The sequence below is a fragment of the Xiphophorus maculatus genome, chromosome 3, assembly GCF_002775205.1.
Source record: "Xiphophorus maculatus strain JP 163 A chromosome 3, X_maculatus-5.0-male, whole genome shotgun sequence".
Taxonomy (NCBI): Eukaryota; Metazoa; Chordata; class Actinopteri; order Cyprinodontiformes; family Poeciliidae; genus Xiphophorus; species Xiphophorus maculatus.
The window spans coordinates 18,908,127-18,933,084 of NC_036445.1; the positions used below are offsets into that span (position 1 = coordinate 18,908,127).

The 24,958-nt window shown below is 37.8% G+C and overlaps 3 protein-coding genes across 3 annotated transcripts; 2 read left to right on the forward strand and 1 right to left on the reverse strand.

Annotated features, from left to right (window-relative positions):
- Window positions 1–949: 949 nt before the first annotated feature.
- Window positions 950–1,953, reverse strand: ndufa3 (NADH:ubiquinone oxidoreductase subunit A3). The gene is made up of 4 exons (XM_005798813.2): window positions 1,889–1,953; window positions 1,561–1,635; window positions 1,254–1,331; window positions 950–1,134 (listed from the first exon to the last, which is right to left on the reverse strand). The coding sequence occupies exons 1-4, from the start codon at window positions 1,929–1,931 to the stop codon at window positions 1,043–1,045; spliced, it is 288 nt and encodes a 95-aa protein (XP_005798870.1). The 5' UTR covers window positions 1,932–1,953; the 3' UTR covers window positions 950–1,042.
- On the forward strand, window positions 1,947–6,189 carry tfpt (TCF3 fusion partner). Its single transcript, XM_005798812.2, has 7 exons — window positions 1,947–1,998; window positions 2,381–2,482; window positions 2,955–3,083; window positions 4,266–4,336; window positions 4,428–4,497; window positions 5,081–5,233; window positions 5,757–6,189. Exons 2-7 carry the CDS (start codon window positions 2,381–2,383, stop codon window positions 5,829–5,831), a joined length of 600 nt encoding a protein of 199 aa, XP_005798869.1. The 5' UTR covers window positions 1,947–1,998; the 3' UTR covers window positions 5,832–6,189.
- Window positions 6,190–7,761: 1,572 nt separating this feature from the next.
- cnot3 (CCR4-NOT transcription complex subunit 3) lies at window positions 7,762–22,078 on the forward strand. The gene is made up of 18 exons (XM_014468691.2): window positions 7,762–8,064; window positions 8,685–8,740; window positions 8,872–8,939; window positions 9,029–9,103; window positions 9,192–9,281; window positions 10,808–10,936; window positions 11,059–11,154; window positions 11,269–11,488; window positions 11,579–11,706; window positions 12,690–12,746; window positions 12,878–13,781; window positions 13,867–13,972; window positions 14,784–14,925; window positions 17,178–17,271; window positions 18,391–18,589; window positions 19,432–19,564; window positions 19,647–19,772; window positions 21,123–22,078. The coding sequence occupies exons 2-18, from the start codon at window positions 8,716–8,718 to the stop codon at window positions 21,219–21,221; spliced, it is 2,691 nt and encodes an 896-aa protein (XP_014324177.1). The 5' UTR covers window positions 7,762–8,064; window positions 8,685–8,715; the 3' UTR covers window positions 21,222–22,078.
- Window positions 22,079–24,958: the final 2,880 nt, after the last annotated feature.

Consider the following 24,958-nt stretch of genomic DNA (forward strand, 5'->3'; position numbering starts at 1 on the left):
TGGATTAATTTTACATTTTCCAGAGAGAAATTATCTTACTGCAATAAAAAATATATTCTTAGAAATTGTTACTTTTATCAAGGTTAACAGTGAATATGTCCAGGACTGTATGTGTTTTTCATTGGGAAGTGAACAATTTGTGTTGAATTTGTTTTATTAAATATACTCGCATGCAAATATAAAACCCGCTGTAACAGATCTGTCATGGTGTTAAACTGCATATTACATATAAACTCATAGCTTGGCTTGTAATTGGGTTTACCAATTTAAAGTATTTATTGTTGAATAACATTCTTATTTTTTCCTGTTACAACTGAACTTATCACCAGTTTAAAATTACTCCACTGAAGTGAAAAAGTTAAAAATTTAACATGAACTCCTGAAGTGACATACAGGCAGCATATAACCATATTGATATGACATTATTACACTGTGATGAATAGTGAAGAAAAACGATGGATTTATGATTATTTGAATATTGTGAAATAAATGTTTCAATGATAAATGCTGACAGTATCTTGGCAAAGTGAGATTTACACAGATCTTAAAATTAAGTTCATGTATGTGCTTATAAATATGTGTATAAAATTATAATTTTCAGCTTTGTTGTGGAAATGTGAATTTATTGGGTTTTAAATCTCTCGCTGAAGATGATGTATGCCTTTGTATGAACTGAACATGATTTTTCTTTACTTGAATGTTTATCAGTAACTCAAAAATCTAAAAAAATTAAGTTGGGATGAGCAAATCAGAGATAAAAATTGGTCATCTGCACCTAAAACCAAAGCAAAAGTCTTTCACTTTCCATTTAAAAAAATAACATTCAGGTGTAGCTGTTAGAAAATGAAATAAGAAAGTCTGAAAACTCTATTTCGCTATGTTCAATGCCAACTTACACTATTTTGTCCTGACAGTTTGTCAAATACACAACAAATCAATCTGAGAACAGTAGGATTAAATAGAATCTTTACTGTAATGCAATTACAATTGGGCAAACTGAAGAAACACACAAACAGGAGGAGCAACAGATATTTTGCTCATTTTATAGCTTTTTAAGCCATTCCAAGCTTCTTCCTTTAGCTTCAGAGGGATGTGAGGGAACGTCAGGCATGTTTCCATCATCCCTCACAGGAACTTTAAAGGAATGATTAAGAAACACACACTTTATTGATCAGCATTATTAAAAATCAAGAGCTTGTTCCACACAACTCAAACAGAATTATAAGATGACTTCTGTGAAATGACGAGTTTACCTGGATAACTGTATGGCGTGACTTCATTTATCATTCTTGTGTATTTTGTATAGGGGCTGATGAATGGAAGAATAATACCTGAAAATACAGATTACTTGTAAATGTGCATAATTACAACAGCAGAAAATATACAGCTCTTTATTTTATCTCACAATGCCTGCATTTAACTATATTAATTCACCACCTAACTGAAGCTGGAGCAGTAGTACAATCGGTAATCATTTAAAAGTTGGATGAACATTAAAAAAAAATCAGATAAAGCAGTGTTATTCTGACACTGTGCAGTACACCTGAGCTTCTTGCTTACCTACAAGGCCAATCCCGCAGGAGGCCACGATAACTGGCTCCTTATTCCAAGCATTTTTCAGGAAAGCTCCAATTCCTGCAGGAAAACCCACGACAGTGTTTAAAATCCGCCTCAACTGCGGTGTGGCTAGCAGAATTAGCTCATGTTAGCAACACATTCAAGGTCAGAATTTTCCTTCCTTTTCAAAAGCTTATCTTTGCTTTAAAATCACGCCGATATATGGTTTGTCTTAATTCCAACAGTAAATGTATTATTAATAGTAACAGGAGACGCAATGAAGACAACTTTAATAAATGCAGTTTAGAAAAGCGACAAAATAAACACGTACCTGCCATAATGTCCGGTGTAGCTTCAGGACAGAGGGTGTTCATGGGAAATGTAGTAGAAGGTGAAATGACGTATAATTTCTGCGTCGGTCGCACATAAACACAAAACGAGGTGAGATTGATCTATTTTTGTTCATTTTTGACGATCTTATTGTTTTAAATTCATTCATTTTGAATGTTTTGTTAATGATTACCCCCCAAAGAGTTTATTTAGGTAAACGGAGGTGTTTTATGCAGTTTGTAGAAAGTTTAAAGGGAAAGAAACAGCTTTTAACCGCTGCTGTTACAGTCGCGGCTATGCTGTTTATAATCTCAGAAATTACTGGCTGGTGGTTATACTGACATTTACTGGAATTTATATAGCAATTGAAAATGTATGTTCCAACTAAATGAGCTGAAATTGGTGCCACACTCATCCTTTTAAGTACTGTATCTTTAAAAATATTTTCTCAACGTAGTTTTGATGTTGGGTTGATGTTTCTTGTTCTCTTTAGATGATGGAGGACTTCTCTGGGTTGGCTCTACCTCCTCTCTTTGGAGGACACATTCTAGAGGCTGAGTTGGAGCCTGGTGGTGTAGAGCTGGGACCAGGAGAGGTAATAATAAATCTTAATCCCTTGCAAAAATATCCCTCTTATTGAACTGCTGCACATTTACTCACATTATAGCCAGAGCTGCAAAATATCTAATCACAGTTTCAATGTGTGCCACATCATATCACAACAATGGAAAAGGCAGAGAAGAGTGGGGACGGTTTGGTTTAATTTGAATTATTATTGTCATACTAATGTTAAACAATAATATCAGTGTCTTCCTAACAGCATTCGTCTCAAACTAAAAGTCACACACGTTGATGTAATTCACTGAAGCTTAAGTTTATAGACCACCACAGATACTCTGTAAGAGTGAGGAGAAAAAAAAAGATTTGTAAGAAACACTAAGGCTACAAAACATTCTGTGCTTTCTTCTACCCACTTAGCTTCAATATGTAATTATGTTCATTGTGCAGATTAGTTTCTTCTGGTGTGATATTTCACAATTTTTTTTTGTTGTATTTCTTTCTGTCAGGTGGTGCTTGACCCAGATCCAGGTGGCAGCGAGCTGCTAGAGAGCACACCTCAAGAAGACGAAGAGAGGAGAGCTCTCGATAAAAGGAAATGTCTGGTGCTGAGCAGGAGGTGCAAGGAAATTGAACAGGTGTGCGTAGTGTGTTTGTGGGTCACTTCCTGAATGCATTTCCTTTGAAATGTGACAAAGGAATTAAGTGTCTTGACAACCATGTAGTGCCTTTTTAAGACATCATTTCTAGGTGTCATACTACATGAACTTCTTAATATTTTTTTTTCTTCCACAGGTTCCTTAAAAAATTAAATTTCTGATAAATATGTTGCTATTTCACTTTTACCATAAAATACACATCTCTATATTACGATGTAACCAGATGACCATGAAACTGTTCAAGAGCTGAACAGATTCTTAGAACAAATCAATGCATGAATGTGCTTTAACTTTCTCCAACTGAACAGAAAAAAAATGAAGTTATTATCTTTGGACATAAAGAGGAATGATCTAGAGTCAACGCGCAACTTCAGTTATTACAATTAAAAACCGGCGATCAAGTTTGAAATCTGATGGCGTGTGGTGATGAACTCAGACTGGAACATTCAGAGAAACATAAAGACAATTACAAAGTCAGCCTTCTATCATCTCAAAAACATTTCCAGAATTGAAGGACTAATATCGCAACAAGATTCTGAAAAACTCATCCATACGTTTAACTTTAGTTGCGTTGATTACTGCAACAGTGTCCTCACAAGTCTAAAAAATAAATCAGAAAGGTGCAGCTGATCCAGAACGCCTGTGCCTGCATTCTCACTAAAGCCAGAAAGATAGAGCACATCACACCAGTTCCAAAGTCCCTGCACTGGCTCCCTGTAGCTCAGAGGATAGTCTGTTGTTAGTTTATAAATCACTGAGCGGCTTAGCACCACAGTACATTGAAGATCTGCTGTTGTTGTTTCAACTTTCCAGAAATCTACGGTCTTCTGGTTCTGGTCTGCTCTGTATACCCACAACCAGAACCAAACCTGGAGAAGCAGCATTCAGTTTTTATGCTCCTCTAATCTGGAGCAAACTTCTAGAAAACTGCAAAGATGCTGAAACACTGAATTACTGTGAATCAAGGCTAAAACCCACCTGTCTATAGTTTCCTTTGATTAATAATAACTGGAATTTGTTTTTCAACTTTTCATTGCTTTCCTTTACTTTGCCACTGTAATGTTTTTCTTATTTGTTGTTTTATTTTCATTTTAACCAAGTAAAGCATTTTGAGTTACCTTATTGCTAAAAATGACACCTGCCGGTCCGTGTTATGTTCAGGTAAATCAAAAAATCCTGGGTCGCCTTCACCAAGTGCAAAGAATTACACGACGCTTGAAGAAAGAGCGACGGTATGAAACTTCAATGTCTATATAAAGTTTTTATGCTTTGCTGCAGAACCTACCGTCAAGGCTTACCTGAATGCTCTGCTGATTTCCACAGGTTCCTCATGAAAGCTTTAGATGCCCATGGAGATGATTATAGAAAAACCCCGCTCACCATACTGCTTGAAGTAAGAATTATGGAGATGGAGTCTTACAGAATTAACTGTCCCTTCAGTTTGAATTAAAAGTGGGATTGAAATGGGAAATACATATTAGTAAAATATTGCTGAAAGAAGTTTAGAATGAAACAAATCCAAGAGGGTATAAGCTTATATCTTGTTTATTTCACTGTAATTTAGTTCTATTTTCATTTAAAAAAAATCATGTGTTTGTTTTTTCATAATAAAATATATTTCTGGTCATCCATTCACTCGTTTGAGTGAATGGAAGATTAATACTTGAACACCAACTATAAAGTCTTAAAAAATGCAAACATTTTAAAAAGACTTAAATAAATAAGCAAGAAACCCTGAATTATTTTTGTCTTCCTAATCTCTGCAGTCAAAGCTAATCTGGTAGTCCTTGAGAAATATCCGAATTGCCAAAAAATGTGCAGTATAAACAAAATATTGCTTCTGATCAGTCAATTTGAAGCCAAAATCCTGCACAATAATTTGCTTGAGACCATCCCACTTTCACCATGACAAAACACTACAACTGTTGTAACATAATTTAATTGACCTAAATTTATATGTTCTCTGCTGGCTTCAGGAAGAGCCTGGAGCCCACTTGGATTCTGCTGCCGGAGTCGAGGAGGAAAAACTTAATGGTTTGTCTGGTTCCTCTGCAACTCTCCATCATGCAGCCGGACCAAAGAAAAAGAGACACAGAATTTCTCGGCAAGATAAGGACAAAGATCAGCAGGTCAGTGAATAAATGATGTCCAGTTTTTATCCTGAGTGGACAGTTTGCTGTATGTTTTAGAGTGATCATTGGGTGAGAGGTGAGGGTTCACCCGGAACAGATCACCAGTCCATAACAATGCCACTCAGAGACACACGGAATAAGCAGCCACACACTTTTCCAGACTTAATAGCCGTTTAGAGTAACCATTTAAGCAAACAGTCATGTTTTTGGACTGTGGGAGGAAGCTGGAGTATCCAGAGAGACCCCACGCAGAAAAAAACAGACAGGGATTCAAACCCAAGAACTTCTTGCTGCGAGGCAACAGTACTGCCAGCTGCACCACGTACTCTATATATTAGATGTATTGAACCAGAGAAACATAAAACATGCAGAATGTTGGTCGTTGGGGACTTAACGTTGACATCACTGGAATAACTCCACTGTTTGCTTGTGATAGTAAAAAATTCAGTAAAATTTGAAACCCCTGACTGTGTTGAATGAATTGCTTATGAATAAACAAATATTTACCTCTATTTTTCAGATTGAACCTGATGTGTCTGTGTTGGCAGAGACTCACTTTGGAGAAATGCCCAGCCCAACATCTCTGTCACACTGAATGGTGGCCAGCATATTTTTCTTGAACTTTAATTAGATAATGCAGCCTTTCCTTAGTCTGACTCTGCACTATTTGTTGTTTCCCTTGAAGAAACCAAACAGACTGGACTCTTGTAAGACAATTAATGTTTACTCAATTCTGGCCAGATTTTGTATATATAAGGTTTGTATATATGAATCGGTATGTTTTTTGACTTACTGTACAACAAGACCTAATTATGACCAATATACAGTATTGTGACCAGCTCAGGTTAAAGAGGATACAATGAAATGGAACAACAGAAATTATCTCACTACTTTCATGAATATTACAAATTTATTTCATTAGTAGCAGTGATTAAAATGTATACTCTTTTGAATGTCGGTTATTGATATTGTAAAGTTCATGTTTTTAAGTGTTAAAATAACTCTGTTGAGCAATTGAGGCAAATTCACCTGTTTTGTTTTTTTACCACATTCAATGTCAGATCATTACGATCAAGATGTAAAGGCATTCCACCTGCTTGTGGTTAAATGTCATAAAGACGGCACTGTAAAATTAAAGACAGTTACTTTTGGGGTGCTGTTAACCTTCCTAAATTCATCCCACTGGTTCAAAAATCAGAAAACAGGATAACTGAGGCGAGAGCTCTGGTAGTTGTGATCAAATCCCTTCTTGGAGGAAAGGATAAATAAACAATACTAGATTTAGTTTTGAGTCAAAGAATGTATGGAAGGCATTTAATGCTGACAATATAGCACATTTTAAGACATAAAATCACAAAGTGTTTCACAAGATCACAAGCAGATTTTTAAAAAATTGTTAAATCTGCTTCTAAAAGAGATCACAGAGTCCATCAAAAAGTGTTGAACAAAAGACTTTTTGTCTAATTTTGTCTTCATTTTTGTCTCCTTTTGTCCTCATCCTGTTATGGGGAGCCACCAGCCTTCTGAAATAGCCTGGCGCCAGACCATCAAGAGCTCTCCAAGTCAAAACAAAAATCTTAAATTGCACCAGAAAGCAGAGTAGTTACATCAAGATTGGAGTCACATTTGAAACAAAGTCGAATGGAAAGGCATTTTGGACAACTTGCAGCTGTTCCAGGAATGTTGTGCTAAGACATGTGTAAAGTACATGGCAATTATCCAATCATGGTCAACCAAAATCAGGAATGATTATTTCCAGTTTCGAAAGTGAGATGATGGAATTTAATTTGTCAAAAATTCTCAGATGATAAAAACAACAACGAACCAGAAGTTTGACATGTTCATCCAAAGTACTAAAATTATTTTCGCAAAGAACTTAGAGGTGCAATAGGCTCCTTTAACTCGGACATTATTTCAATTATTTCAGTTTTGTCTTCATTTAATTGAAGTAAACTGTCAGCCAGATAAAGATTTTTCTTTATCCTAAGGAAATCATTGAATCCCCTCAGAACTGAATTATTTTTTACGTAAAATCCCTGCTTAAATTTGATGACGGACAAAATTACTGATCAAATATCAGCTTCCTTAAGCGTAACTGTTATGCATTCTAGAGGTGCATCTCTGTAGATTTGAATATTATTAAAAAGTTTATTCCAGTAACCCATTCACTGAGTGAAATGTAATATAGATTAATTACATGGAGGCTGATTAACATATTAGATTAGAATATTAAATCAGAGTAATACAAATAAATATTACAAGTCGTAATTCATTATTATTAATCTAATAATTTAATAAATTATTTGCACAGAAATTCATAATTTGGACTCAGATGAGTTAATTTTAAAATTTTTAATCAGATGTTTCGACTCGTTATTTAAGTAGCCTTTTTACAAAATACATTTTTCACTGTTACTTAATGTCTTGTACGGCTACTTTTTATCATTTTACTTCAGTAAAAATACTGGAGTAAAATTTTTGTTACTCGACCCACCTCTGAATATATGATAATGATTTCAAATGGTAGTGGACCAGGGGGAAAAGAGAAAGAATCGATTATCAGTCATCCAACTGTACCACCAATGGCCGGTCTCCAATCCAGCGGATGTGCCCTGGTGACAGGCGTGACTTCTGTCCAATCAGATCTCGTAGAATGGATTTAGGGCGGGTCCTAAACGTGGAGGTGGGATTTTAGCTACCGTCCATCTTCAGCTACATTACAGTGAGCGAGCCAGTCGAAAAGAAAATATATTTTGGAAGTAAAGAAGATTTTCTGGAATTAGTTTTGGCTTTATTTGAAATAAGACAAACGAAAGCCCATACCCTAGGTAAATGTCTCACACAAGTATAAATATACATGGTCGGGTTAACCCAGTTTCCCTTTTTCCTTAATTTGGCTAGCTGAGCTGCTACCTAGCATCTTAGGTATTAGCTAGCATATCGGCGATTGGAACGGTTTCTCTTGTATATTGCCTTTCAACACGCAAAACTGTCTTTATAAAAGCTCCGATGGAGCCCGGAATGATGATGCATGTATATGAGTTAAATCGGCCAACATACGTTATGGCTTTTGTTCTAGAAAGGTATAGTAAGTATCCGAGTGAAGTGGACGAGCTAGGCTAGTATTAACGTTAGCTCGCTAGCTGGCTAATTTTAGCTGACTGCCAAGCCAGTCATATTCGTTGGTATTAGCGGGATCCTTTAACTTTAAGAAGTATACTGATGGAGTGACTGTCGCGTGGGGTTTTATTGTGAATGTGCTTTAATTGCTTTGTGGCTGGGTTTTATACGTGTGGCTAATGTCAGCTGTCCGTTTAGTCGGTGTTAACGTCAGTTTCAATCGCTGCAAACCGATGTACGGCTTTTCAGTTGTCTGCTGATTTCTGCTTGGTTTTGTTCAGTGAGGTGATGCGTGTATGGTTTATTTACTTAAATCACTTTTTGACAGACGGAATGTGGAAATTGCCGTAGTCAGAGCCATGGCTGATAAAAGAAAACTACAAGGTAACTATCTCTGTCTGTGAAACTGTTCATGCTGCCCCACAAAGAGACGTCAACTATTACTGTTGTCACTTATTTTGATTAAATGTTACTGTGCTTCTGCAAGCTAATCTTCTTTTTTCATTTTTTTGCAGGTGAAATTGACAGATGTTTGAAAAAAGTAGCGGAAGGTGTTGAACAGTTTGAGGACATCTGGCAAAAAGTAAGAGATTTTCAAGCTTTATTGGGGTTCTCTGCTGTGATTGAAGCCTGCAGATATGCAACTTTCCACTTGTTTTTTCTACTTCTCAGCTCCACAATGCAGCTAATGCGAACCAGAAGGAAAAATATGAAGCTGACCTCAAGAAAGAGATTAAAAAATTACAGGTAGAGTTGGACAAGTAGAAAAAAAAACTGTGAAAAAACGAAATATTCAGAGTGTAAACATGCATTTTAATGCTTTGTGTTTCTGCAGCGATTGAGAGATCAAATAAAAACATGGGTGGCCTCGAACGAAATCAAAGACAAACGGCAGCTAGTAGAGAACCGAAAACTAATAGAGACGGTACGCCTCCTTTTGTTATATGTTCATGGGTTTTTTTCTGGCAGTATGATTAATATAGCCCTGTCATTTTTCCTCAATGTTGAGTGTTTTCCAAACAACCTGCAAGTAGCCTCACTGGCAACTTTATTAGGCAAATCTGCTCAATAGTGATTCAATCAGTCACATGGCAGCAATTTGGGTATCTGTTTGTGATGATGATTTACTGAAGTTTAAACTGTTCAGCAGAATGTGTAAATAAGGGTGTTTTCCTGATTTTGAATGTTTCATGGGTGCTGGTGAAAGTTATAATGTTTTCAGTATTTCAGAAATTGCTGATCTACTGGGATTTTCAGTCACAGTAATCCCTGTGGTTTATAAAGTCAGGTCGAAGTACTTGTGAGCGGCAGCTGAGTGGACGGAAATGCCTTGTTGATGACGGATGAGAACGGGCAGATGATGGAAAGATAACAGTAGCTAAAACAACCTCTTATTACAATCAAGTAATATGAATTACAACATATGTGGGGTTTCGAAGCAGATGGGCTCCAGCAGCAGGAAACCACACAGAGTGCCACTCCTGTCAGCTAAGAAGTTGAAGCAGATTTTCATACAACCTTCAAATTGGAATATAACACTTTGGAAATAATTAGCATGTTATGTGATGAGGAGGAGACAGTAGAGTCAAAATTATCTTTAAATAAGGTGAAAGCGTGTATCCTTTCAACCTGTTAACTACAGCTCAGGCAGATGGTGGTGCTGTAATGGTGTGAGGAATATTTTCTTGGCACATTTTGGGTTCCTTATTTGTAACTGAGCATAGTTTAAACTCCACAGCTTGTTTTAGCATCGCTGCTGACCAGGTCCATTCCTTTAAGACGATATTGGACCCATCTTCTAATGGCTGCTTCCAACAGGATAATGCACCATGTTGCAAAGCTTAATCAACAATTTTCTGGACGATGTCAATGACATAATCCTATAGAATATCTTTGGGATGTAGAGGAGTGGAAGATTTGCAGCATAGACAGGCAGCCAACAAATCCATAGCATCCTGAAGCTATCATATGAATACTAGTCAAAATCTTTGAGGAATATTTCTTACATCTGGTGGAATTTATGCTGCGAAAGTGGCCAATAAGTGCATTTTTGCGCTGGATTTAGTTGTTTTTTTAAAGACTCCAGAAACATCCAGTTTCTGTAAATGCTTCACTGTCATTGTTGTGATCAGTTCTGCCAAAAAATACAACAGTATTGTTGCTCAACAATGAAGCATTTCTCAGAACTGTGTCTCCTACAATTTTACTTTTATGAAGTTGATCAGGTTTGATGGTATGATTGTGTGCAACACACCTGTTATTTTATGCCTGTCTGAAAAATCAAGAGCTTTTACAAAGAAGTGTGTGCGACAGCCAAACTATAAAAGTCTTTTGGCTCAGTGGCCATTAAAGCGTCAATTTTTTTATAAGTAAAAGTATAATCTCAGAACTTACTGCAGACTTCATCAGAGTGAAAATATTTGAAATTCAGTGTGATTTTCCTTTCCTTAGCAAATGGAGCGGTTCAAAGTGGTGGAACGTGAAACAAAAACAAAAGCCTACTCTAAAGAAGGCTTAGGACTTGCTCAGAAGGTGGATCCAGCTCAGAGGGAAAAGGAGGAAACGGGACAGTGGCTAACAGTAAATCCAATATTTTCTTGGCTTGAAGGATTATTTTTTTACTGCTAGGTTGACCAAAGAAAATTCAACGTTAACTTGAATTTCTGTGAAATATATTAATCTTTTTCTCCTGTCATCTTCAGAATACAATAGACACACTAAATATGCAGGTGGATCAGTTTGAGAGCGAAGTGGAGTCACTTTCAGTCCAGACGCGAAAAAAGAAGGGTGACAAAGAGGTAATTCCTTCCTCTTTCAGCTATCAACCATGTTATATATAGAGATATAAACACACTCCGTACAGTGATGTAAGCATTTTTGCAAACTGCCTTTTTCTTCCGTTTGTCTCACAGAAGCAAGATCGCATTGATGAACTAAAGCGGTTGATTGAGAGGCATAGATACCACATTCGCATGTTGGAAACTATTTTACGGATGCTGGACAATGACTCTGTACCGGTGGATGCTATCCAGAAGATCAAGGATGATGTTGAGTACTACATTGATTCCTGTCAAGACCCGGACTTTGAGGAGAACGAGTTTCTGTATGACGACTTAGACCTGGAAGACATCCGTAAGAGAAACGCTAATGATCAATTCTGAAGATGCTCTTCTTTCTTCCGGTGAAATTTGGCATCACCTTACGGTTTCGTTTCTCTTTCAGCTCCAGCATTAGTCGCCACGTCTCCATCAGGCAACGTGGAAGATGACATGTATCTCCACTCTAGCAGCACTCCCACCTCAACAACATCTTCTTCGCCCATCCCTCCATCTCCGGCCACTTGCACTGCTGTAAGTTTTTCTTTGCGTCATTTGAGTTTTTTGCTGGTGGTAAAGTTTATAATATTACAGCTATCTCCCTTTTACTTATGTACAATCATTTGCAAAGCTAGTAATACCCTTGAACTGTCTAATATTTAGCACAAGAGAGTGTGTAAATGTGAGGTGGAAGAAAAATATGTGCTTCTCAAAGTTTGTAGCAAATAAAAGTCTAAAATGGTTTCTTCCATTTCACCATTCCGCTTTTCTTTGTGTTGGTAGTCTTGATTATTCTGACAGTTAACCGAGTAATTGAACAAAAAAATTGCTAAAATAAAATATTAGTAAATACTGCTATAACAGTTGTATTAATATTAGATGTCAAATTTTCATATCTGTGCATCTCAAACAATTAATTTTCTGTAGCTTTATCAATAATGGCTCACTGTTTAAGTAAACCTGGAAAAAATTGCACAAAAATCTTGAATCATGTTCAATTTAATAATAAAAATAATAAAGCAGCAGGCTCACAAAGACACTTCCACAAAATGTGGATACTCCAGTCTTTATTTTCCGTAGCTGAGTTGGTAGAAAATTTATTTTCCAGTTTGTCACTAAAGCTACATTTGTGCTGAGTATCAGCTATAGAGCTGGAATGAACCCCCCTGTGTCTCTGCTGCAGGTGTGTAAATGAACCCGCCGTTCGCTCCGAACCAGAAGCTAGCAGTATCGCCAGTTAATTTAAGATTTAAGGATGCCTATTGGTTCCCCAAAACTGGACATTTTTATCAATCAATAAAATCTCAACAATTCATTTTGTAACAGAATTTAATCTTGACATTGTCAATTTTATCTCGACATCGTCAAAATAAAATTCAATTATCTTTATTGCTACTTGAGGAATTGTGAAGTTTAATAAGTATGCAAACCTTGGTGATGCAGCTGTATTTAATCAACTCAAAGCTGAATGAAGCTTTTTAAAGCGGATTGTCATATCAAGGCGTTTCCTCCAACAGGAGAACTCAGAGGACGATAAGAAAAGGGGACGGTCGACAGACAGTCAAGTTAGTCAGGTGAGAGGCTCTCATAGAGCCACGGCTGCAGATTCCTGATTTTGTTTGTACTGCTAGTCTATCATAAATACAACAAACCTATAGACTCAGTTGGTTTATGGTTAATTAAGATTCTGCTCTTTTGTTTTTAGTCGCCTGTGAAGAACGGTGCCCCATCTTTGCAATCTTCCTTCTCTTCTTCCGCCACCTCCGGGTCCTCTTCTTCCTCCTCCCTCTCCATGGCGAGCGTCGTTGGAGGCATTCCCGCCATTCCCACCAGCAGTCTCATAGGAAGTTTCAGCAGCGCGGTACAGCAACATCAGCATCAATCTGCACAACAGCAGCAACAATCTCAGCCGTCGAATCCGTCGCAGCAGCAGCCGCCTCAAACAAAACCGTCAGTTCCCTCAAACAACAACAACCCCAGCCCACCTAGCAACCCACTTCTCCCAGCATCCACAGCCCCGTCACTCTCCACGCCCAGTACACCCAGTTTAACAGCTCCCAACTCCCAGTCCAGCCCTGGGCCGACCCCAGCGTCCAGCTTAGGACTGGGGCTGGGCTTGGATTTAAGAAAAGGCGGCATGAGCGGGACCAGCAGTGCCAACCAGATGCCGAGTTTAGGCCTGGCTGGCCACAGCACTCCTTTAAACACAATGGCCAGTCTGATTCAAGGCTCCACGTCGGCCCTCTACGCGCACGCGGCGGCGTCTGGGAGCCTGGGTCTGAGCAGTACCACTCAGTCCAGCATTTTGCCAGAGAGTAGCACTTCCATCTCCAATTCGAGTTCCAGCGGGGTCACCACCAACGGAGCGGGATCGGGGCTCAGCTTGCTGGGCTCCAGCCCAGCCCACAACTCTCTCACTGGTAGCATCCTGGGTCTGGTCCCTGGGCAGAGCGTGGCCCCTGCCACATCACAGGTGCCCTCAAGTCCTGCCAGCTCCGCCCCCGGATCCGTTGGCATGATGGTAGGAAATGGAGGGAACGCCGGTGTGGTCGGAGTGAACGCCGCTCCCGCCAGACCGCCAAGCGGACTGAAGCAGAACGGAAGCCCAAGTAGGTCAAAGTGTTGATTTGTGACTTTTTACTGTGGGTTTTCTGTAGAAAGGCGAGCTCCAAATTGTCCCTCGTCCGCCTTCAGGTTACAGCGCTGTAGTGGCAGAGAGCTCCACAGAATCAGCTCTAAGCACACTGAGCCAGTCACAGAGCAGCCAAACCTCGTCACTCAGTTCCTCAACCAGCCAGCCGTAAGTCGTCCTCTTTACCTTCCTCCAGACCTGGGCCATCAAGATTACGTTTTTAGAAAATCTGGATTATTTTTCTCCAAAGCGCTTTATGGGTTTCTGTAGTTCTGTCAGCCCACCATCTTGTTTGACAAACATAATTTATAGCTTCTTTTTATTTAGGCTTTGAGTTCAGTTCAACTGTATAACAGAATATTAAGGTCAAGTTAAGAATTTAAAATTTTAATTGTGAGAATAAAGTCATACTTTTAAAATTCCAACACAAAATATGACAAAAAGATAACATAAAATGAAAAATGTAGAGCATCTTATGAAGTTACACTGTGGTACTATTTTTATTGATAACACTTAATAGAAATGCTTAATCTTCTAACACATCACCATCAAATTATTATCAGTAGCAGGACTTGGAAACGTTTGAGCAACGACTGAGAGTATTTGAAAGAAAACCACATGGACTGAGCTCGTCATGTCAGATCTTAATAACTCTAGAAGTTCATTAAAATTACTTCTTTTAATTTCAGGACTTTTTTCTGGTAAAATTGCATCTTTATTCTGCTGGTATTATGACTTTGTTCTCGTAATTTAACAAAAATTCTCATATCCTGGCCTTAATGCTCCAGGAGAGACGACTAACAAAAGAGACGACTGAAATAAGCCATTTTTTTAGAAAAGAAAGCAAGAAAGAAAATCATATCGAAGAGCTTATTTCCAAGCCACACGCCCAGCTCCATTTTCCTTCTTGTTTTGCAGTTTAAATTCTCAATTTCTATGTTTTATAGTTGTTTGTGCTGGTTTAACTCATTTTGTACAGGATGGACAACGGCCCCAGCTTAATCAGCTCCATCACACTGCCCCCCAGCTCTCCCTCTCCCTCCTTCTCAGACAGCACACCGGGCGGAGGGAGCCTCCTCAACGGGCCCCACTCGTATCCGCAGGCCTCTGAGGGCCTCAAGGTGAGCCCGGAAGCAGCGACAACCTGAATTTAAACTGTGTGAACTTAGCCGATGTCTGCATCGTCTTTAACTCAAAAATACGAACAGATCTTCACAAATATACAGCTTGAAAATGTGTGGAATAAAATTTTATCTAAATCTAAATGTGGGTTTTAAAGCTTTACTCCATATTTTCTTGCTTTAAAATACCTAAAGTTCAGAGTGGGAAATTTTGGGGTATTTTGCCTTTTTTTTTTTTTTTTTGTGGGCTCTAGAGTCCCTTTTTCATGAAGTAGACTGACAGGAAAGGGGGAAAAAGAGGGGGGAAGACATGCGGTAAACGTCGCCGGGTCCAGGAGTCGAACCCGCGACAGCCTTGTCGAGGACTTGAGGCCTCCAAATGTGGGTCGCGCTAAACCCTACGCCACCACAGCACGCCCATTTTGCCTTTTTATATGAGGTTATTTACTATAGGTTTATAACTTAAGTATTTATCCAATTAACAAGTTCCTTTTGTTTTTTTTAGTTATTGAAAGCGCCCTTATTAAAATGCAGAAAAGTCAGTTTCTTTGCATTATATCCTTTCAGATTAAGGCTTTAAACTCAGTCTTTGGTCCTGAAATTGGATCTAGGTGATATGAAACTCAGTCTTTTTTTTTAGCACCATAGATAGAGATATATCAACACAAACTGTTCTTTACAGAGCAGGTTGGGACGGTCTAGTCAAGGTTTTACAGGTCGAAGTGTTACAGATTGTGCAACAGAGCTGGTCAGAAGAGCTTTCAATGCCAAAACATGCTGCTGACTCAGAGCTTCAGTCTTGTGGTGTTTGATGCAGTCAGCAGCAAATGCCAAATTATTATAAAACCTGTTAGAATAATCGAGAAGTGGGAGTCTGGAAATTCTTTGAGAGAAAATGTGTTAATAGATTGTGATTTATAAAGTAAACTCTGCTTTTAGCCATTCAGGTGATCAGTAGAATATCACTTTAAAAAGGGAGAACTTATTTAACAAGTTTATGTCTCACAGTGACAGAGTTCTGTTTACTTCTATTAATTTAAATCACGAAAACCCAAAGTATAATTTTAGAAAATTAAATATTACATTAGACTAATGAAAAAGTATTCTGAGACAGAAACATCAACCTACTAAAAATATTAGTTCATTATGCATTTCCTGTTGCATGAACTGCCGCATCACTGCAGCTTGGAGACAATCAGCCGGTGGTCAGGAATCCCAGGTTGCTTTGCTGACTTATTCTCTTCAAGCTGATCAATTGCTTACACCAGCAGACATTTTATCTTTTCTCAGCAGAAAGCTCACAGGTCTGGCAAGTATAAATTATTGTGAAGCAGTTTGATAGTTTTCTCTGCTGAACTGAACCGTCTAGATCGGGGTCTCAAACTCCAGTCCTAGAGGGCCGCTATCCTACAGTTTTTAGATGTGCCACAGGTACAAAACACTGGAATGAAATGGCTTAATTACCTCCTCCTTGTGTAGATCAGTTTTCCAGAGCCTTGCTAATGACCTAATTATTCTATTCAGGTGTGGTGCAGCAGAGGCACATCTAAAAGTTGCAGGACTGCGGCCCTCGAGGACTGGAGTTTGAGACCCCTGGCGACTCTAGATTGAATTTGGTCGGTTTTAACGATGTAAAAGCCACCTGTAGCAAAAAGAAACAACTGCAGGGATCTCCAGTCCTGCCGCTTTGCTCTGACACGCCTGAATCAAATATGGCTGATTTACCTTGTCTGGTGATTAGCCACTCATGTGGTTCAGGTGTGTGGGACCAGAGCCGGCTCTAAAAGTGTCAGGCTGGTGTCTCTCCAGGACTGAAGTTGGAGGCCTCTGGACTAGACATTACTTACTTTTTTAATGATCAACTTCCTGACGTGTAGTTTTTACTTAGCTTCTTTACAAATGGGTATCTGTAGGCTGAACTTGAAATGTTATAGTTAAAATATCCCAAACTCCTGCTACTAAACACGTTTAATTACCTGCAGTCATGCAACATCACATGGAGCTGGAAACCATCTTATATACTAAGCTGGTTTTGACCTGAAAGCATCGTCTTTCTACTTTACAAACTACTACTTCGGTCACTGATGTCTAAACATTAGCCTGAGATTATATTTAGATTAAGCAAGATAATAATCTGAGATCAATCAGATCTAACTGAAGTTTCTCTCAGCTTTCTGAGCTGTCAGGAGTGTTGAGTTTATTTTCCGTTTTCCTGCGTCTACAGTAAGTTTGCATCTGTTTGCCGTTCTCAGGCTCCGGAGCCCCTCAGCTCTCTGAAGGCGATGGCTGAGAGAGCAGCGCTGGGATCAGGATTAGACGGAGAGATTTCCAACATGCATGTAAACGGTCAGGCAGCATTTCCACTCTTCATCCGCTCACAGTTAACACAAAGTATTTTCCTCACAGTCAACATTTACATTTTATTTACAATACAACAATTCAGTTTTTTTATTTACATAGAAAACAAATGAATGAGTTAATTTTAAAGCAAGTTTCTGACATACCTCAAGTTGCCTTTTATATAGAGGAATAGATAGAAATTGATACATTTAGATCTATATTTGTCTACACTCTGGAGTTGATATGGTTACATTTTTGTTAATTTTTTAAAACATTTTTAAGAAAAATGTCAGATTATCCTCATGATATGCCATATGCACATTTACCAAAGAAAAACATTAACAGTTATGTTATTTATATAGTAAAGTAATAAATTATTAAACAAAAAGACCTTCCATATTTTGTTTAACTCACTGATTGTTTCAGATGATATATTGTATTTTTCTTTTGCTGAAGAGAGCTGTTAGTCATAAGTGGATACAGAGATCACACAAATATACAATATTTATACACTTAAACTTACTGAAACTTTATGAATTGATACAATACAGATATTTTTGTACAAAGTGCATAAAATGTTTTTACCAATCAATTGTCATGACAGATTTGTAAAAAGAGAAAGAAAATACAACTTAAAATAAAGTGACATGTTTAAAAAAATTCAATTGAGAACAGCGACAATAGATGCGTTTAATTTAAATGTATCAGTTTATGGAACAATTTAAAGGAAATGTGAAAACGATTGTAATCATTGGTGTGTCATTGAATAAGACGATGTTTTGTTGTGTATTTTCTGTTGCTTTCTGTGTGTTAGAAATGTGCCTAATCGTCTTCTGTGGTTAATTGCTAATTTTCTCTTCATGTGAATAAAGGGCAGATATTAGAAGTTTATACTTTGCGCTTCTTTTTATTCATGGTTTTTATTTTTTTGTTACATGGACTCTTTATATTTTAGTGAATGAAAAAAATGGTAAAAGTTAAATACTTTAGGTTTAATCTTTGGTTCTGTTGATCTAAAGTTAAGAGTTTTGCTTTTGAATGAACCAAACAGTGATTATGTCTGGTTTAATTATTCAGAGGTGTAAAGCTTGATGACGTTCCTTATTGTCAACCCTTTACCTGCAGATATCTTCTCTGGTTCGTCGGCAGCGCCCGGCACACCTGCCGCTCCTCAGCAGTCCGTGTCGGAGGTCAGCATCCCCCCCTCGCTCGGGGTCTGTCCTCTGGGCCCGACCCCTCTCTCCAAAGACCAGCTGTACCAGCAGGCCATGCAGGAGGCGGCGTGGACACACATGCCACACCCTTCTGACTCCGAGAGGATCAGGTGAGGGTTTCACAGATGATGGGACTGCAGAATCTTGAGTCCCAGTTTAATTTGACTTAGTACGTGTATTTTCTTCATCATCACAGCGGCTCTCGCCGAATAAATGACTTTCTTTTCTGTAAATATTCCTTAGAGAGCATCTAATTTAAACTGTTAAATTTAGCTTTTTATTGAGTGAAAAATTCCCATTTTAAAAGTACTACGTTACTCATAACAGAGTGACACATTTCTTATAGATTTTACCACATGACTGTGCAAGACAGGGAATAGGAAAGTGTCTGATTAGTCCTGTTAATTTGTAGGATTGTTCCTGACAACCAATGAAAACCAAGTATGAGGTTTTACAGTTTTTAAGCCATTGTTAACGTGCTCCTCAAGCAGTAGAGCCACAAAATATTGTTGTTAAACAAACTGGCTGTGCAAAGTCGTATCCAACCAGTCTAGTTGGAAAGTTAGGTGGAAGGAAAAGATTTTAATTTAGATTAAAATTAGTTCCAATAGATTAGACTTTCTTTTATTGTAGTTTGGCTGCCGACCAGTAGAGGGCGCTACTAGTCGTCATTAAGCGGAGCCAGTTGATACAGGAGTAAAGATGGCACCTCTTAAATCACATTTAGAGAGTCAAACATTTAGGGAACCAAGTGGAAAGTTTTTTTTTTCTTCTTTTTTAATCCAAGCATATTATATATAAGAGTATTCTGAGCTTAAGCTGAATTATTGATTAGCCATAATCATCCAAAATATTAAAAATTAACACTTTAGCTCCTTGTGTAATGAATCAAAATAATGTATGATTCGAAATAGATTCTGTAATGAGTTCTGTGGGCTTTTTTGCTTTAAAGGCAATACCTGATGAGGAATCCCTGCCCTACTTTGCCATACCACCATCAAGTCCCACCGCACCACTCTGACACCATCGAGTTCTACCAGAGGCTGTCCACAGAAACTCTCTTCTTCATCTTCTACTATCTGGAGGTAAACATGCACTTAGCTAGCTGTGCTTGTTTTCTTTTTTGTCTGCTGCATGTTAATGCACCGTTTCCTCTTTCTCTATCAGGGCACCAAGGCTCAGTATCTATCTGCCAAGGCTCTGAAGAAACAATCATGGAGGTTTCACACCAAGTACATGATGTGGTTTCAGAGGCACGAAGAGCCCAAGACGATCACTGATGAGTTTGAACAGGTGCAGTTTCAAAGCTCATTTCCATCCTCCCTAAAAGGGATGCAAACAGTTAATCGACTTGTGATTGTCAATTAATTGTTTATTAAATTAAAATGAGTTCCAATAGATTAGATGTTCTTTTAGTGTTGTAGTTTGGCTGCCGTCCAGAAGAGGGCGCAGCTGGTCACCCTTAAGCAGAGTCTATTGGTACAGGAATAAAGATGGCGGCTATCCCAGAATGGGAAAGAGAATCGGTCCAAACAATGTTTGCGGTGGGACGCAAAATACACTATGCAGTTCTGTTTTGAATTATAAACACTCAACAAACTCCTTAATTTTTAACAACGCTCATTCAGCCGAGCTGCATGACAAAGCAGCAGCAGCAGCTTAAATTAAATTTACTGATGTGCTACAAAGGTGAGCATAATAAGTCAGAAATATTATGGTGGAGGGTGCAACAGAGGAAAAATTGTAACATGATGAGGGAAAAAAAGCCTGATGCCAATAAACAAAATCGATGTCGAGTTCTGTCGGGAGCTAATATTCCGTCAAGAGCAACCAGTCGACTACTGCATGAACATCTCTCTGTTCATGGGGAATTATTTTATTCTCTTCATCTTTTATTTTTTTTCTACTCAACTTAATAGGTTTCCGTTTTGTTATATTTGATAGATATGTCTTAAGTTAATTATGTGGAGAAAAAAAAAAATTTTTTTTGTTCATTCAGTCAATATTTAATACAGTTGACTCTAGGCCTGTCACAATGACAAATTTTTTCCCAACAGTTTTTGCGATTAAAAAGATTTAAAAAATCTTGTTTGTGAGACTATTTTCAAGTATTTTGATGATAGCATAATAAAGCAAGAACCCAAATACAAAGATTATTAAACTTCAAATTTGAATGAACATTTAAGGCTGGAACTGGAGGACATTTTAAATATCCAAAATAAAACAGAAATGGCTAATAATGTGAATTATGAAATCTTTGTAAACAAAATTATCCTTCAAAAAAGGGCTAGTTGAGACTAATGACACAGGCGGAAGATGTTAGTCATCCAGTTTTTGGTGGAAAAAGAGAAATAATAAATCATGCAAATAGAAATTATTGAGCTCGTTTTAATTTATCATGCGATTAATTTAGTGTTTATTGCGACAGGCGGAGCAGACACAAAATTCTTTTTAATTCAGAATATTATGAAAAATGTAGCCCTTTATGTTGATATATTATACAAAAAAATGACCACTTATCAATTAATCGATGAGATTTACTTCAGATGAACTTATTGATAACTTTCTTCCCTACTCCTTAATGCTGATATTCTCATTCTCCTGTTTATTAAAATCCTTTTCTGTTTCTCTCTCTCCATCCAGGGCACTTACATTTACTTCGACTATGAGAAATGGGGCCAGAGGAAAAAAGAGGGGTTCACCTTTGAGTACAGGTACCTCGAGGACAGAGACTTGCAGTGACACACACAGAGGGACGCAAAAGGACAGAGAAAAACAAAACGTGCTGCTGTTGACATTCCGAGACTGAACTCCAAACTGTGGATAGAGATTGTGATGTGTAGTAGAAACCCTCTCCCGACACGGAGACCGGTGTCTGTATAGGCTGCATCTCAATGTGAAGCCCTAGCTCCTCGTGTAGTGCTTTTTCTTTTTCGACAAAAAAAACAAAACAAACAAAAAAAAAACACCCTGTGGGTCCGATCAAATGTTGCCACGCTGCACGAGCTGGGAAGGCTCCCGTTGGAGATCCGCGTCTGTGTTCACACTCAGTATGTGGCATCAGGAAAAGCCTGCCCAACCCTCCCTACCCCCCATGCATGTTTCTCATATAATTTTTTTTTTTTTTTTCCGTTTCAACAATGATTCTCTGTACCACCTGCCCAACATGAGCCTGGAAGCCTTTTGACTCGACACAAAACAAACCTTGGATTAGATTGTTATGGTGCCCATCTTGTATTTTCTGTAATTTGGTGGTTTAGAACGGGGACGTTCAGTGGACATTTAGTGATGGTGTGTAGGAACGGCTTCTTTTAAGACCCTACAATGCCTGTTGAATATGGTCACTATTGAAGATAGTGAGCGCTTATCAATAGTTTTATTGATATTGTCTTGGTCGATTAAAACGTGATTGAGAGTGACCACAGGGCCTCTCCCTGTGTAAGGGAAAGAGTCCTTATTGGACATGGATTAAATTGCTATGCAATTGAACTGGTCTCTGACTCTCTTTACAAATAAAATGTTTTTAAGTTAACCTCTCGAAGATATTATGGCGCCTTCATGTTTGTGATGACGTAATAAACATGTAAAATAAATCTTAATATTAGGGTTTGAGATATTTTATCTGCTTGATCTGTTTGACTCTTTCACCATCAGCAATTTCTATACAAAAAAACAACACACATTTCAGAGTGTACACAATGCAGCTATGGGTGCATCTCAACAAATCAGAGTAAAACTGAGAACATATAAGCCGAGTGTTTCTGGTCATTTTCTATGATCTAATATTCAGTTTCTCAGAAGTTTTAATGCAGAAATGTTGGTATATACCGTACAGTATTTGCTTTAATTACTGGATTAATGCGGCGTGGCATGGAGGTCATCTTCTCCATGGTAAAACTCCACAGATACTCTGAGGATTATTTAGGCTAGGTCAGTGATAGCATGGTTAATAAACAAATTATTGGTATTTCTTTCAGTATGGACACTGCAAAAATACAGTCCTACTAATTATTTTTTCATATAGTTTCTTTTGTGCATTCAAAGTAAGACAAAAATAAGTTTTCAGTAAGAAATAGGTGCTTATTTTAGCACCTATTGAAACAGTACTTTAAGTAAAGTACTAGTTTCACTGGCAGATTATATCACTTATAGCTAGCAGTTTTTAGTAAGATTTTGTGTATTTGCAGTGTATAAAGTCGTCCTAAAATCTCCTGGTAGACAGTTACTGTTTGTGGCTTATCCTATGATTGTGCTGGTTATAATATTTCTGTATTAAAAATCTCTATTGGTCTCATGTAATATCCTAATTTTCTGAGAAACTAAACATTGGGTTCCCATTTGTTCTAAACCATAATCATGAAAATTACAAGATGAGTTTCACTTTTATAATAACCCTTTGAGTTCTAGTCCAAGTTATTGAGATCCACCTGTCATATCTTTATCAAACAACAAAATAGACTTGGATCAAGTTCTCCCGTTTAATCCTCAAACCCACTTAGTTTAATTTACCACCTGATATTTAAGTTAAACCCGTATACAGTGAATGTACACTGATACAACTGTTTACATGTAGAGTTTAAATATAGAAATGCTAAAATATTGGTGGTATTTTTAACTAGTGGGTTGATCTTCATGTGTTACTCTGCAACAACTTTTCCTTTCAAACAACCATGAGAGCTCCGCATCTGTACTGCACTTAACATTGTGTATGAGTTCGTTCTCTTTAGAGGCAGGTGAAAGAAGGGGAAATGCAAAATGCTGAGGTCTGTCTTTTATAGATTATATTTTTGGGGGACTTTTAAGGTTTTTTGAAAGGGGAAGGTCAGTATAGAAGCCGCCTAAAATGTGAATTTTAAAAGCAATTTCTCGTTACAATTCTGCATGGGAGATGTCAAAACTGGGGTTATAAACGATTGTAAAAGTTCAATAAACACTTTTAAGAAATAACACATTCTGTGGTGTAAAGTCCCGTCATTCCTGCATGGAATAAAGAAGCACCAATCATGGATTGGATTCAAAATTTAGAGAAAGTGCTTAAAATTTCATGTAGTTCCCACAAGTTTGAACAGGGAGTGAACCGAGCCGTCTTAGTAGGCAAAGCGCATGCGCAATGCATATCGGACCCGTGGCTTCCAGTCCAACTAAAAGAAAATATGTGGACACTCTTGACCAATCGCTCGGGGTGAAACGGAGAAGAAAAATATGTACAAGCTGCCTCCGATCTTATAGTACAGTATGGCTGACTACCTAAGCGCGTCCACCATGCAGCAGCTTTACAGTTTGAAATCTATTGACTCATGCAGTCAATGTTTAAACGGATTGTAAAGGACGTGCGAACCCTTCACGTGAATATCAAGGTTCAGGCGTAATGGCAGAGTAAGTTCATGTAGCAACATGTCCGCCTTAGCTTGGAGATAAGAGCTACAGTTAATTTTGCTAGTTCGACAGTGAGTTTAATGTATTTATTTTTTATACATATTGCATAAAGGATGGCTGGTTCGAGAGCTTCTGGCTTGTTTATTGTTGGCATGGCAACCACTAACAGCTGCCATGGCAGTGTCTATAGTAATATTGCTGGGGAAATAAAACTATATTCAGCAAAAATATTACAGAAAGTACCACAGTAAATATCACTGTGGTGAATACCACCGTACTTGGTACTTAAACTGTGATAGTTACACAGTATCACTATCGATCACAATCAAAATTCATAATTGAGTCATTGTAACGTACTTATATTAGACACGAAGAGAGAGAAATAGCTATAAGTCTAATGCCAACCCTCCTAGAATTAGGGTTTGTAAAGAGAAATGAAAAATTCAAAAATACTTTATTGATCTCAAAGGGAAATTAAATTTGGGTTGGAAGGAGGGTTAGAATTAAGGTTTGAAAAAGGTTTAGAATTAGGGTTTGGTCGTGTTGTTTCGGTAGCATGATAGCAAATGAGTATGTATAATGAGAAGGACTGTTTAAGTACCGTTTCTGCTTGAACTAGGACATTTATTCATGGATCAAGCACATGTTAAGTCTTGCCGTTAAGCTCCCTGTTAGAGAACAGCAAGTTGTGCAAAATGTATTGAAACACCAGACAGTTGGATATGTGCATTCAGGAGTTTACAGGTCACATGGTTCACTCTTCAAGGTTGTACTGTAGTTTAGGCTCATCTGGAAATTTAACCAAAAAGCCAAATATTCTTTTTTTGATGACTTATTGGCTGAAAAAAAAATCCTTAAATGCAAATAACCAATTAAATTTCTTTTTTTCAATAAAAAAAAAAAGATTGAATAAAATGCAATAACGTAACATTTCTTTAGTGAACGCCTGATCATTTGTAGAAACTAAAAAAATACTTTTAGTATCAACATGTGAAACACACTGCTTGACTTATGAATGTAGTGTTGACCTTTTTTTCAATTAACCAGTTAATAATTGAAGAGCAAAAGGTGATTAATAGAATTTCTTTTTGCACAGAATTTCA

Coding starts and splice junctions, on each gene's coding strand:
- tfpt (XM_005798812.2), top strand. CDS start 2,381: ATGATGGAGGACTTCTCTGGGTTGGCTCTACCTCCTCTCTTTGGAGGA. Junction 2,483..2,954: donor TAGAGCTGGGACCAGGAGAG/GTAATAATAAAT, acceptor TCTTTCTGTCAG/GTGGTGCTTGACCCAGATCC. Junction 5,234..5,756: donor ATAAGGACAAAGATCAGCAG/GTCAGTGAATAA, acceptor TCTATTTTTCAG/ATTGAACCTGATGTGTCTGT.
- cnot3 (XM_014468691.2), top strand. CDS start 8,716: ATGGCTGATAAAAGAAAACTACAAG. Junction 13,973..14,783: donor AGTTCCTCAACCAGCCAGCC/GTAAGTCGTCCT, acceptor CATTTTGTACAG/GATGGACAACGGCCCCAGCT. Junction 17,272..18,390: donor TTCCAACATGCATGTAAACG/GTCAGGCAGCAT, acceptor CTTTACCTGCAG/ATATCTTCTCTGGTTCGTCG.
- ndufa3 (XM_005798813.2), bottom strand. CDS start 1,931: ATGAACACCCTCTGTCCTGAAGCTACACCGGACATTATGGCAG. Junction 1,636..1,888: donor TACACCGGACATTATGGCAG/GTACGTGTTTAT, acceptor GTTTTCCTGCAG/GAATTGGAGCTTTCCTGAAA. Junction 1,135..1,253: donor CACGCCATACAGTTATCCAG/GTAAACTCGTCA, acceptor ATTCCTTTAAAG/TTCCTGTGAGGGATGATGGA.